The sequence below is a fragment of the Mustelus asterias genome, chromosome 25, assembly GCF_964213995.1.
Source record: "Mustelus asterias chromosome 25, sMusAst1.hap1.1, whole genome shotgun sequence".
NCBI classification, from domain to species: Eukaryota; Metazoa; Chordata; class Chondrichthyes; order Carcharhiniformes; family Triakidae; genus Mustelus; species Mustelus asterias.
This window is the reverse complement of record NC_135825.1, coordinates 37,731,413-37,745,454: the sequence shown is the minus strand read 5'-3', so window position 1 is coordinate 37,745,454 and position 14,042 is coordinate 37,731,413. Positions and strand designations below refer to the sequence as shown.

The following is a 14,042-nucleotide window of genomic DNA, read 5'->3' as shown; positions in this document are numbered from 1 at the left end:
TGCCGCCCCCACTGTGCTACCGTGCCGCACATGGGGAAGATAAGCAAATATCTTCAAACTGTTAGGAAATTGTGATAATATGAAAACAAAGAAATTCAGTAGTTGTTCTGTCAGTTTTATAAATTTAGAAACTTATAAAAAATGGAAACTGTGTAGTAATAGAGACAGGTTGGCTGGGTTGATGTAATTTGTGCTTTTGCTATATTGTTGATCAGGCAGTCAACACTCAAAGCAAAAGTTCACTTAAGTTGGTAGCAAAATAGAATGCCAAGAGTTTGAGGAAAAGAAGTTTGATGATCAAAGGTGGAGATGAGGTGTGAATTTCACAATTACATTCTAAAGGTAATTAAGGGTGATTTTTGTCGAAGTTAGTTCAGATGAGGTAAGATCAAAAGGGAAGTAATTTCACGCTATCCAATCTACCTGTTTTGAGAACTCAGGATGTGGAGATGCTGGCATTGGACTGGAGTAAACAATGTAAGAAGTCTCACAACATCAGGTTAAAGTCCAACAGGTTTATTTGGTAGCACAAGCCACTAGCTTTCGGAGTGCTGCCCCTTCATCAGGTGAGTGGGAGTTACTCCCACTCACCTGATGAAGGGGCAGCACTCCGAAAGCTAGTGGCTTGTGGCTTGTGCTACCAAAGTTACTCCCACTCACCTGATGAAGGGGCAGCACTCCGAAAGCTAGTGGCTTGTGCTACCAAATAAACCTGTTGGACTTTAACCTGGTGTTGTGAGACTTCTTATTGAGAACTCAGCCCAGAGCGGGAAAAGCTGTGTGAACTCCCAGCAAGCTGCATCTGCAGAAATGCCTCAGTCAGATGCAACCCCAAAGGTACAAGTGTGATAACTATTACTAGACTTCACCTATCGGTATAAAACCCTACAGGGTGTTGTTTGGGAAGGTTTGGCTCTGAAGTTAGGAAAGTAGAGGGATTTGGAACTGGGTACATTTAAATGTGCTGAGTATAACCATTAAGTTAGTTAAGTGTATTTCCAGTGGACTTTATTGTGTGTTTTATTGTTTAAAATCATCACAAAAGCATCTGGGATATTCTTCACTGGTTTTCACACACTGGGGCGGCACGATGGCACAGTGGTTAGCACTGCTACCTCATAGCGCCAGGGACCCGGGTTCGATTCCCAGCTTGGGTCATTGCCTGTGTGGAGTTTGCATATTCTCTCCGTGACTGCATGGGTTTCCTCCTATAGTCTGAAAGATGTGCTGGTTAGGTGCACTTACCCAAACAGGTGCCAGGATGTGGTGACTAGGGAAATTTCACAGTAACTTTATTGCAGTGTTAATGTAAGCCTTACTTGTGACTATAAATAAGCTTTACTTTACATCTTTCCTCATAATATACCAAATTGCAAAATGCGGCTGCTTCCCTTCTGAGATTTGGAGTAACCCAAAATTTAACATCAGCTGTGCCCTTAATAAGATAAATACTTCGATTTTTTTGAGACGAGCTGAAAGTCAAGCAGGTTTGTATCAGATGGAGCATGGGGCAACGGGATACTGGGTGTGAGTGCACAGTTGTGATTTGTTAACTGTGTAGCAACTAACATGCAGGAGTGCATAGTGAATCTGTACTGAGCAAAGGATACCAGACACGCTTAGCTACTTCTCAAACAGCATGGGCATGAATTGGTTAATGTGGCCTGGTGAGTAAGAAAAGATGTTTGAAACATATCAGAGAGAAACTGTCTTTAAAACAATCGGGATAGAATTGAACCTGTCGGCGGGACGAAGTCTAAAATTGAAAGGGACAACATAGGGCTCAGAAGGGATATAGATGCAGGTAAGGAGGGAGCTGACGAATACCTTATGTTTAAGTTTATTTATTAGTGCCACAAGTAGGTTTACATTAACATTGCAATGAAGTTACTGTGAAAATACCCAATGCCTGTTCGGGAACACCGAGGGAGAATTTGACATAGCCAATGCACCTAACCAGCACATCTTTCGGACTGTGGGAGGAAACCAGAGCAAGTAGAGGAAACCCACACACACATGGGGAGAACGTGCAAACTCTACACAGTGACCCAAGTACATGATCTATTGTTTGAAACTTTTGTGATGACATAGAGGCTGGCTGATTTGTTACCCACATGCCAATTGTGGGGCATCTTTCATGTGCTCCTGCTTTTAGATTGAGTTTTCATATACTCCTGAGTATTGACCATTGATGACTAGGAAGGGTAGTCCACACTTATTTGCCAAATAGTCATTCCACATTAGTTCTGCAATACGATGAAGTTGGCCTGCTGGCTGATGATATATATTGCAGAGATGGATGGTCTTCAGCCAGTGTAAGCACCAAGTTTCCAGTGGTGCTCCTTGTGGTCTGTGGTCCTCATCATTGTCTGGGTGATACTAGGGATGATGACCTGCACAGGGTTAGGCTTGTGATTGTCCACAACAAAAAACATCTGGGTTTACCAGATATTTATCAGGGTGAATTGTTTGTAGTGACACCCAAGTGTGATGGATGCCAGGGACGGAATGTTCAAACCATTGTGCCTGGTAAGTTTGGCAGTGGTTGATTGAGTCATTACTTACCATGTCTGTGCGCACATGCATTTCAGAGTGTGAAGTAGAAGGGTGCTTGCCCTGCATTGATATCCAGTTTGTGTAAGGTTTGTACTGTCCCTGCATCTCTGGGCATATAATCAGGATGGTGGCAAAGGCTTCTGTTGGTACCAACAATGATGTGGAGATGCCGGCGTTGGACTGGGGTAAGCACAGTAAGAAACATTCTTGCGGTACCAACAATGTCAGCACACTCTTTGATATTCACTATGCTGAATGTCTGTTCCCTGTATCAATGATCTGGTTATCTTCATCATCTGACTGTATAGCCAGGCTAGGCATTTCATGGATCTTATCTTAATGTCTGTCATGTTCCCACGGTTGGTTGAAATGCTGTACCTGTCTGGCCTTGGATTGTGGCTTCTCATGATGTCAAAATACTTGTTTTGGCCTTTGCTTTTTGCATTGACGCTTCCAGTGTTCTCTGGTGGCACATGCCTCATATACAGTGCTGAAATCTGGGTATTCCCTGGGTCGATGTGCAAGGCCTCATTGTACATATTGCTACTAAGTCTTTCTATATTGGCTATCATGCCAATGATGAACAAATTACACATAGCCTACAGACTGTCTGCCCAGTGTTATGGCTTCATATTTGTGTCCGCTTTGCACTTGTGCTTCCATGCTGTAACATTTGCGTTGGTCCATGGGTCTCTCCGGAATGCTTCTATTGGGGTAGACGTTTATGAGCTCAATGCTTCTATCAACTAGTTCTGACACTGAAAAGTGCAATCACACCCTTTGTATTTGCATCTACTTACAAATTGATCAATGGTCTCTCAGTTACTGTGTACAGGATTCGAGATGGTGCGTTCGGAGGTTGAGCCACATCGCTAATTGGGTTGACATCTTTTTCAGATTATTTACGGTCATTGTCTGATAGACCTGAAATGTTCAGTCTGTGGAAGCCTTCATTACCCTCAGCTTAATGGCTTGTGTATCTGATTTGCAAATATTGAGATCCAGAAAACAACTCTACGCGTTGTCGAACCAAAGTAAACTTAAATAGGGGGTCTATAGCTTTCCAATGGAATGTTGGAAATTTTGTGGCCATCATGCAGCTTTTTGCATCGTAACTAGAACATTTTGGAAAAAGACAGCTATTCAGGTTTTATTTTTAACAGCCCTTCAGAATTTGTTTTTTCTTCCTGAGTGCCTTTCGTGGCTACCATCACAGCTGGTGATAGATTTTTCCTTGACTGCATTGTTGGCTTTGTTTTTGATTTCCCAGGCATTAATAAAGCAGTGATTATGGCATGAAAAGGTGAGGGAGCTTCAGAGAGTTGGTTGAAGATGGTTGAAGTGTGTGCCACCAGTGATGGGATGAAGGGCGGACACACTCACAGATGCACACACGCACCCACTCACACACACTCACACACACACAACCACTCACTCACACACACACACACACACACTCACACACGCACATACTCACACAGGCACACATGCACACACGCACACACTCACACACGTAAGAGTAAGAAACAATGAACATTCAGGAGCTAACATTGAGCTGGGAGAAACTGGAGAGTTTAGCAAGAAAAGCACAAGATTTGGGAGTCACTAACATAATTCAAAACCAACAGAATGATGCTTGACCAAGAATCCTCCAGAAAACAAGGTCAATTTTATTGCGACTGTCTTCAAGTATTGAGAAGCAAAATGTTTTTTTAAAATTAATTAATGGGACATGGGCATTGCTGGCTGGCTAACATTTATTGTTCATCCCTAGTTGCCCGAGGACATTTGAGAGTCAACCCATTGCTGTGGGCCTGGGGTCACAAGTAGGCCAGACCAGGTAAGGACGGCAGATTTTCTTCCCTAAAGAACATTAGTGAACCAGATGGGTTTTTCCGACAATCAACGATGGTTTCATGATCATCAATAGATTCTTGATTCCAGATATTTTTTACTGAATTTAAATTCAACCAGCTGCTGTGGCAGGATTCGAACCCAGGTCTCCAGAACATTAGCTGAGTTCCCTGGATTAAAAGTCTAGCGATAAAACCACTAGGCCATCGCCTCCCCGGAGTTTGAACTGAACCGGTTTTTTAGTGTCTGTTTCCAACCAGACCAACCAACTTTGTGTCAATCCATTCACGAAAATCCAATGGGAATTGCGATCAGTTTTTCCACTGCACTGGATCTTTAATGTGTAGGTCTGTTGGCACAATCGTTAATTTAACAGCATCTGTAGCGTCCAATTCCATGGTGATTCTCTTGCTAAATCAGTCTTAACACTTTTGGAACTATAACATACAGAAATGCAAATATTTACATCTATCACTGGCATAAGCCGAATGCCACAGGTTAAGAGCGATGTGCCAGTAAATAAAAAATCATGAAAAGCCCAAAACAGATATTTGTGTTTTCCCTTTTTGGAGCTGTGGCTCTTCAGAATATCCAGTTGTCACAGTTCCACATCAGCTGTTATTCAATGTGTTTACATTTTGCTGCTCCCAGTGTGGGCTCCCCTACATTGAGAAGGCTTAACGTAGACTAGGTAACCACTGTGCGGAGCACCTTTACCCCAGCCTGCCTGTCACTTGCCATTTCAACTCAGCATCTTGCTCTCATCTGCTGCTTAGTCACGTTACAGCCTTCTGGACTCAACATTGAGTTCAGTAACTTTTGACTGTGAACTTTCCCCTCCATCTAGACTCCCCCCTTTTGTTTTCCGTTATTCAGTTCCCCTGGTTTCTTTCAACACTACCCAGCCCTCCCCAACATGGCCAGAGTCCCTTGTTCAGTTTTCCAGAACGTTTTGCCTTAAGTAGCTGTTTAACTAATTAAGTGAGAAAAGATGATGATTGAACAATTGACAGTCTTGTATTCCCACCAACAAGTTTGAGTTCTTGAAATTCCCTATGTTGACGGAAAGTTATTAAAAACTAAAATAGAATGTCAAGCTCTTTACAGTCAAAATGGGAAGTTTAGTCGTAAATGAATGAGATGTGACAGAAGTTGGCTTTGAGGGGGAAAAAATAATTTTTCAGAGGTAGCAATTTTGTTCAAACCATCTTAGGTATTAAGGCATATTGGAGTAGGAGTATTGTGAATACTTATGGTCTATTTTTGCCTGAACAAATATTGTCTGCATTCGTACATAGAGGCCTGTAACATCCAAGCTCACCAGCATCAGACTGGAGGTACCCCAAAGATGCGCTGCAGAACCCCTCAGATTTTTACAGATAAGGTTTGCATGGCAATTGCCCAGAAGTGCAAATTTTCCCCAGTCAATTATCCTGCACTGGGAACAATTTAAAAATGCAATTTAAATTGCAAACTTTGGATGGTTCCTACTCTGTTACACCAATGGTTACCCAGAAAAAGTTAAAATGTCTTCTACTTCTGGGTAATTATTATACAGACCCAGACTGACTAGAGCCCCCCATCGAACTGTCCTCCCCCATCCCTGACACCATCTCCCATGAGGCCTTTTCCCACCATCTGACTACTTCCCCATCCAGGGGATTCCACCACATCAGCCCCCCCAGCCCCCCTTCCCCTCCACCCAATCCTGGACCTAATCAAACTCCCCACAAGCCAAACTCACCTCCTCTCTGACCCCACCCTCCCACAGAACCCGATACACCCCTGAACAAAACCCCCCCTCCCACAGGATATAACCAAGTACCCTATCTCCTGTTGGCTTGACCAGTCTTGACTACACTCCCAATTACAGCCTCCAGCCCAACCTCCACTTCGACCCCCTCTGTCGGAGGTGATGTTCCTACTCCTCAGGCCCCACCTAACTTGACCACAATTGCCCCCACGTCAGATGGGGCTGGACTTCGACTCTGGGCCTCCAGGATGAGCTGCATTACCTGGATCTTGCCCAGTCTGAGTTGGAAGGTTGGGTAAAATCAGATTGAAAGAAAAATCACATAAAAATTGGACATGGATTGGCAATCGAACACTGATTGCCACTCTGGGGAAGTTAGGGTCCATCGTATTACAACACATATTTACTAAAGAAGTGTGTTATTATTTTTTGCTAATCTTTTACATCAAAATTCTGCTTTAAAAAGTTTATTTATTAGTCACAAGTAAGCCTTACATTAAGGCTGCAATGAAGTGAATGTGAAATTCCCACAGTCGCCTATTCGGGTCAATGCACCTATCCAGCATGTGGAAATAAACCGAAGCACCCAGAGGAAACCCACGCAGACACGGGGAGAACATGCAAACTCCACACAGACAGTGACCCAAGCTGAGAATTGAACCCGGGTCCCTGGTGCTGTGAGGCAACAGTGCTAACCACTGTGCCACCAGTCAACATAAATACTTATTTCATTAGAATCGTAGGTTATAAGAAGCTCACACAGTGACATACCTACGCATTAAAAGCAGGAATGGGATGAATATGTTATTTGGCCTTTTTTATTCCATAACTACTTCATCTTATATTTTTAACTCCAGTCCACCTCTTCAGTTAGTCACATAACTTGCAGGAGAGCAGAAATGTTGGTGATGTGCATAAAAATAGTTTCTCAATACTGAAATAATTAGGAAGAGCGTGGCATCACAGCGATCTTTCAGGATCTGACTTAAATGTTCATCGTTGAATATCCAACTTGATCATTAAGTGAAGTTAAGCAATCAATCATTAAGCAATCAATTAGTCACATTCAACTAGATTTTCCTATTGAGAGTGTAGCCTGGATTTTCACTTAAAAAATACACAAAAATGGGAAACACTAACCCCAAACCTATTACAATATTGTAATTTAAGTATATAAAAATCCCATTCTTTGGTAACGGTAAGTATACTGTGTGGTTGCTACGTCAACCACTTTTGTGTACTTCAATCCACAAGCTATGTAAAGTACATGCAAATATCTTTTCACACATTTAGTTATTTTGCTTTTATCAGTCTACATAACGGATACCTTTGAAAGCAATTTTACTGTGCAACACATCAGGTAGGTGAAAGCATTGTAAAACAATAGTGATCTGTGGATTGCATTCTATCAAATAAGCATGAACTTTATTAAGCTCATGCTGATGACGCTCAACAAATCTGACGAGATTCAAACCACATGCTTTCGCCATGCATCAATTTAGAAGATGCATCTGTTAAATATAGATGAAATATAGGAGGCTTGCAACATCCCAACACACTGTACAAATAACAACCTTATAAGCAAAAAGATAAAGTTGCCATAGTTCCTGACAACCAAAGGCTACTCTCCCTTTGAGGGGAAGAGCTGACCTCAGGTGATTTAACACATGGATCACCACACCTCAGATGAGGGGCAAGATTGAGAAGTGGGGCCTTCATGAATAACCTTGGCTAGTACGGGGATTGGAGCCATGCTGTTGGCATTACTCTGCATCACAAACCAGCTGTAAGTACTTCAGAGCAGCAGATCATAAATCCTAAATAATCAGCAAAGAACATAAACTTGACTAAAATGCCAACTGAACTTCTCACCTTCTAAGGTTTGAAGCGGTTAAGTGTAGTTTAAAACCTTTGGCATTATTTCACATACTGACTGTTCTAATATCAAACAGCCATCATTAAAACATTAATGACAAAAACATTAAAACAATTCAGTAATTGTCAGCAAAATGACTGAATACGCCATTAAATGGATCTGAAAATCTAATAAAACTGACCTGAATTAAATCAGCACCTTCCACCCAAAAGAGCTGCTAATGATAGAGTCTTACTGTGTCCAGTTCTTGCTACTAAATCAGCTCTAATCAAATTACTGACATACCTCTCCATCTGTGAGAATCTGGAACTCCCAGTCCACGTGAGCGCACTGTGATCCTCTTCCCTTGAAAGCGTACCACTTGCAGAGAATGAACATGGAACACTCAATGGGAGATCTAAAGATTCCATGCTGGTGTGCAGGCTACTAAGTTTAGGGTACATTAGGGTTTCCTTGTTGTTTGCGAAATTGCTAACTAGGCCCAGCCCCTGACTAAAGGTACCAGAATTTACATTAAGCACAGGGGCAGGACTAGGTGTCAGACATGGAGTCAAGCTGATTCCAGCTGTCTGGACGTCGCTGGTTTTGGTTAAAGTTTCATTGGCAACACTGCTCGTGACAGATGCATGTCCTGAGGTTGAAGAATCCAGGCTGTTTGAGTTGATTTTGTCAATATTGGCTAATGCAGGTGGTTTGCTGATTCCTTTTGAACTAATCACCCTGGAGTGGAAAAGAAAAAAAAAAAATTCAAATAACTATTTGATTCATGTAATACAGGTGGAAAATTCAATTAAAACATGGGGGAATTAAAAAAAAAGGACGTTTTCACATTGAAGCTTAAAATTAAACATCAAGACCATTTCAAAATCAAACACCAATTCCGGACACTGTAAACATGTAAAAATATTAAGAAATTTAAATTAATTTGCTCATTTCTGTTTTTAGCGTGGTTTGCATACAAGATAGTTATCTTCTTCGAATCGCTTTCTTTGTGAGAAAGATTAAGATTAATGGTGATATTAATTAGAAACAAGATCATTCTCCACTGTAAATGTATTAAAGACAGGGTAGTGTTACCATTGAGTTTTATAATAAAGATTATTATCTCAAACAGTACCAATAACTATATTGGAAAAACTCAGCAGGTCTGACAGCATCTGTGGAGAGAAAATAGAGCCAACATTTCAAGTCTGGATCACTCTTCATCACAGGAAATAGAATTTCCGTTTGTCACTTTTACCCTGTCCAGCTCCGACGAAGGGTCACCCAGACTTGAAACGTTGGCTCTATTCTCTCTCCACAGATGCTGCCAGACCTGAGGTTTTCTACCATTTTCTGTTTTTGTTTCAGATTTTTTTATTCAGGGATCCTCTTGGAATGAGTGATCACAATATGGTTGAATTTCTAATACAAATGGAGGGTGAGAAAGTAGGGTCCCAAACCAGTGTCCTCTGCTTGAACAGAGGGGAGTACAATAAGATAAGGGCAGAATTGGCTAATGTAGACTGGGAGCGCAGACTAGCTGGGAGGACAGCTGAGCAACAGTGGCGGACTTTTAAGGAGATTTTTCTCTGTACTCAGCAAAAATATATTCCTGTGATAAAGAAGGAATGTAAAAAAAGGGATAACCAGCCGTGGATAACTAAGGAAATAAAGGAGAGTATTAAATTAAAAACCGATGCATACAGAGTGGCCAAAACTAGTGGGGAATTAGAAGATTGGGAAAGCTTTAAAAAACAAAGAACTACTAAGAAAGCGATAAAGAAAGGAAAGATAGATTATGAAACTAAACTAGCTCAAAATATAAAAACTGATAGTAAAAGTTTTTACAAATATATAAAAAGGAAAAGAGTAGCTAAAGTAAATGTTGGACCCTTAGAAGACAAGAAGGGGGATTTAATAATGGGAAATGAGGAAATGGCCGAGGCCTTAAACAAGTTTTTTGTGTCAGTCTTCACGGTAGAGGACACAAATAGCTTACCGAAAATTGACGGTCGTGGGACTGTAGGGGGTGAGGTCCTTAAAACGATTACTATTACTAAAGAGGTAGTGCTTGGCAGGCTAATGGGACTAGAGGTAGACAAGTCCCCGGGCCCAGATGGAATGCATCCCAGGGAACTGAAAGAAATGGCAGAAGTAGTAGCGGATGCGTTGGTTGTAATTTATCAAAATTCGCTGGACTCTGGGGAAGTGCCGGCTGATTGGAAAACAGCTAATGTGGCGCCACTGTTTAAAAAAGGAGGTAGACAAAAGGCGGGTAACTACAGGCTGGTTAGCTTAACGTCCGTAGTTGGGAAATTGCTGGAATCCATCATTAAAGAAGAAATAGCAGGACACCTGGAAAAAAATGGTTTGATCAAGCAGACGCAGCATGGATTCATGAAGGGAAAGTCATGTTTGACGAATTTACTGGATTTTTATGAAGATGTAATGAGTGCGGTTGACAGAGGGGAATCGGTCGATGTGGTGTTTTTGGATTTCCAGAAGGCGTTCGATAAGGTGCCTCACAAAAGGTTGCTGCAGAAGATTAAGGTACACGGAGTTGGGGGTAAAGTGTTAGCGTGGATTGAGGATTGGTTATCTAACAGGAAGCAGAGAGTCGGAATAAATGGGTGCTTTTCTGGTTGGCAGTTGGTGACTAGTGGCGTGCCGCAGGGATCGGTGCTGGGGCCTCAACTGTTTACCATATACATAGACAATCTGGAAGAGGGGACTGAGTGTAGGGTAACAAAGTTTGCGGATGACACAAAGATGAGTGGGAAAGCGAATTGCATGGAGGATGCGGAAAGTCTGCAGAGAGATTTGGATAGACTAAGTGAGTGGGCGAAGATCTGGCAGATGGATTATAACGTTGACAAGTGTGAGGTTATCCACTTTGGAAGGAATAATAGTAAAATGGACTATTATTTAAGTGGTGAAAATTACAACATGCTACTGTGCAGAGGGACCTGGGGGTCCTTGTGCATGAATCGCAAAAGCTCAGTTTGCAGGTGCAGCAGGTGATCAAGAAGGCAAATGGAATGTTGGCCTTTATCTCAAAGGGGATGGAGTATAAAAGCAGGGAGGTCTTGCTGCAATTGTACAAGGTACTGGTGAGGCCGCAACTAGAGTACTGTGTACAATTTTGGTCCCCTTATTTGCGGAAGGATATATTGGCCTTGGAGGGAGTACAGAGAAGGTTCACCAGGTTGATACCGGAGATGAGGGGGTTGACTTATGAGAAGAGATTGAGTAGATTGGGCCTGTACTCGTTGGAGTTTAGAAGGCTGAGGGGAGATCTTATAGAGACAAATAAGATAATGATGGGGCTAGACAGGGTAGAGGCAGAGAGATTCTTTCCACTTAGAAAGGAAACAAGAACTAGAGGACACAGCCTCAAAATAAGGGGGAGTCAGTTTAGAACAGAGTTGAGGAGGAACTTCTTCATTCAGAGGGTAGTGAATCTCTGGAATTCTCTGCCCATTGAAGCAGTGGAGGTTACCTCGTTAAATATGTTTAAGTCACAGGTAGATAGATTTCTGATCAATAAGGGAATTAAGGGTTATGGTGAGCGGGCAGGTAAGTGGAACTAAACCACTATCAGATCAGCCATGATCTTATTGAATGGCAGGGCAGGCTCGAGGGGCTAGATGGCCTACTCCTGCTCCTATTTCTTATGTTCTTATGTTCTTATGTCCAGCATCCGCAGTATTTTGCTTTTACCCCATAACTATTCTAGTACACAGTGTGTATTTGTGCATGCTGATACAAGAGTTAAATGTATTGTAATTCTATTATATAGCTCGAATTATGATTATATGAAGCAGTTTTGATACATGTATTAAAATTTGCAATATAAAAGCTGTGAAAGTGCGATTACTAGGTACAATAAAGCTAAGAAGTCTCCAGAACTAATTTCTCTGAAAAATAATTGCAGACATTTTTTAAAAAGTTACTTTTTATATTTTGGTTTCTACCATAATCCCAATCTTTTTTCATTCTCTAAGCTAAGAAGTACAACACCATCTCTAGTATTTGGTCTCAAATTATTATGGCTTTGCATCATGGTACAATTCCAGACTGGTGCAAAGCACTAGATGCCAATTTGACCTCCTGGAATCTTGCAGAACCTAATGAAAAATCCTTTTAATGTCAGGTGTTCTTTCTGAGTCTTATAACACATGGGGAGTTCCTTTGTTACCCATTTTAATGCCAGTTGCAATTGTAAATGTAATTTAGCACTACCAGCTAGGTTAGGCACTAAACAGCTACCAGACTGAGACTGGGATATGTTGTGCAATGGAACTTTTAATCACATTTCCTGTAGAACCGTTCAGTGTAACAATAAAGTGTGCAACTCCATTTTGCGACAGGATAGAAAATATTGGACAAATTAACCAGAAAAGTAGTACTCTGCAATGACACTTAAAATAAAACCACGTCCTTCTGCACAAACAAATCCAATATGGATTTAAGTGCAAAATGACCCAGAACTTTTGATATCAGCTGAAGCGCTAAAATTGGCCTCAGCACTGCTGGGCTACGAGAGGACATTCAGTCAGACTTCCCATGACTCATGCTAGATACTGTAGACGTTGGCATATCAGTCGACATTTGAAGCCTTGAAAAATCCCTCTGAAAGCAGGAGTCGATTCACATGCTGAGTGTAAAAGTGACTCGCCAGGTGTGGCTGGTCACCATTTTGAAATGTCCTCAGCATCCAACGCAGTGCAGATGTGTCTTAAACTTCCGCGCGGCTCCATAAGCATTACCTGCTTGAGCCCTTGTGCCCAGTTATAAGGTATTAATAAAGAAAAAATGCACTTGTTGGGATGATTGACTGAGGTTGAGTGCTAGTACAAGTATCACTTGTCATGGCTGAAAATGTGTGTGTGTTTGTGTGGGGTGGGTTGGGGGGGGGGAAAGAGTGTGACCTATATGCTAAATACGTGCAAAAGCATGGTTACCGAAAAACAACAGCAAGAAGGTAAATGCCTTCAGGAAAGGAAGTAGAGGGAGAAACTGTGTGAAAAGGAAGCAAGGTTGTAAAATTTAAGTCTGCCATTAAATGAAAACGGTGTATTAACAGCAAAAAGGGTCATTTTTATTACATGAGAGACAGGCTACAAAAGTTTTTTTTTGTAATTTATTGCATTTGTGTGAGGAGGTTGATCTCTTGTGAGCAATGAAAATGGATTACCCTCTTTACAAGTAGAGTAGTCTCATTATTCTACAGCAGCCACCTTAAATGAACCATCTAAGCGGTTTATAAAAAATAACAAATGATTCCACAGTTTTGTGCTGCGAATTAACATCTGGAAACTGTGTTGAGCGCATCCACATTCAGTTTATTTAGGACCTTTAATAGGATGCCAAGGTGGCTGATATCTGCCGAGTTATATTCAAAGCACACCCTGCACTTCAAATGACAATGAACTAACCTGGTATTACAATACCCCATTTTCATTTGATGGACAAGAAACACATCAGACTGAATTTTATATTGAGGTGTTGGCCTGCGCAGTGGCTGCAAATTTGGGGATGGGTGAGCCTGCCTCTTCTGGCCTAATAGGTCACGATGCAATTTTACATTGCTCAGGCAGTTAATGGCTTGAAGTCACGGCTTCTACCTCCATAGGGGTAGGCTGTCCACCTCCGAGAGCTGTTGAGTTACTCGATGGCCAGCAGCTCTGCAGTCGCAGTGGCGCCACCAGGAGCGGGGCTCTTGCTGGGGATGCAGTCAGTCCCTGAACAAGAGCAGTGCTGAAGACCAGACTTGAAGGTAAATGGGGCAGCCTCCTGGGAGCCAGTCAGGGTGGGTGATGGGGTGGGAGGGAATTGGGGAGGGGTGTGTGTGTGCGTGGGGTCGTGTGATTCAGGCAGGATGACGGTCCCATTTGCAGGGAATGAGGGTTCTCAATTGGGTATAGATTCCTGATTGGAAAAGGCTACCCCCCTTAACAGCCCACCTGGTTATTTGGCACAAGCATCTCCTGGCATTGGTAAAGTAGGATGGCACGGTGG

General features: G+C 42.0%; 1 protein-coding gene across 1 annotated transcript in view; it reads right to left on the bottom strand.

The window, feature by feature from the left end:
- LOC144511897 (neuron navigator 1-like) overlaps positions 1–14,042 on the bottom strand; it is a 520,961-nt gene that overhangs the window by 140,128 nt on the left and 366,791 nt on the right. The window contains exon 7 of the mRNA XM_078242330.1: positions 8,325–8,759. Within this exon, the coding sequence (XP_078098456.1) occupies positions 8,325–8,759 (435 nt within the window). The remainder of the gene's footprint in view (positions 1–8,324; positions 8,760–14,042) is intronic.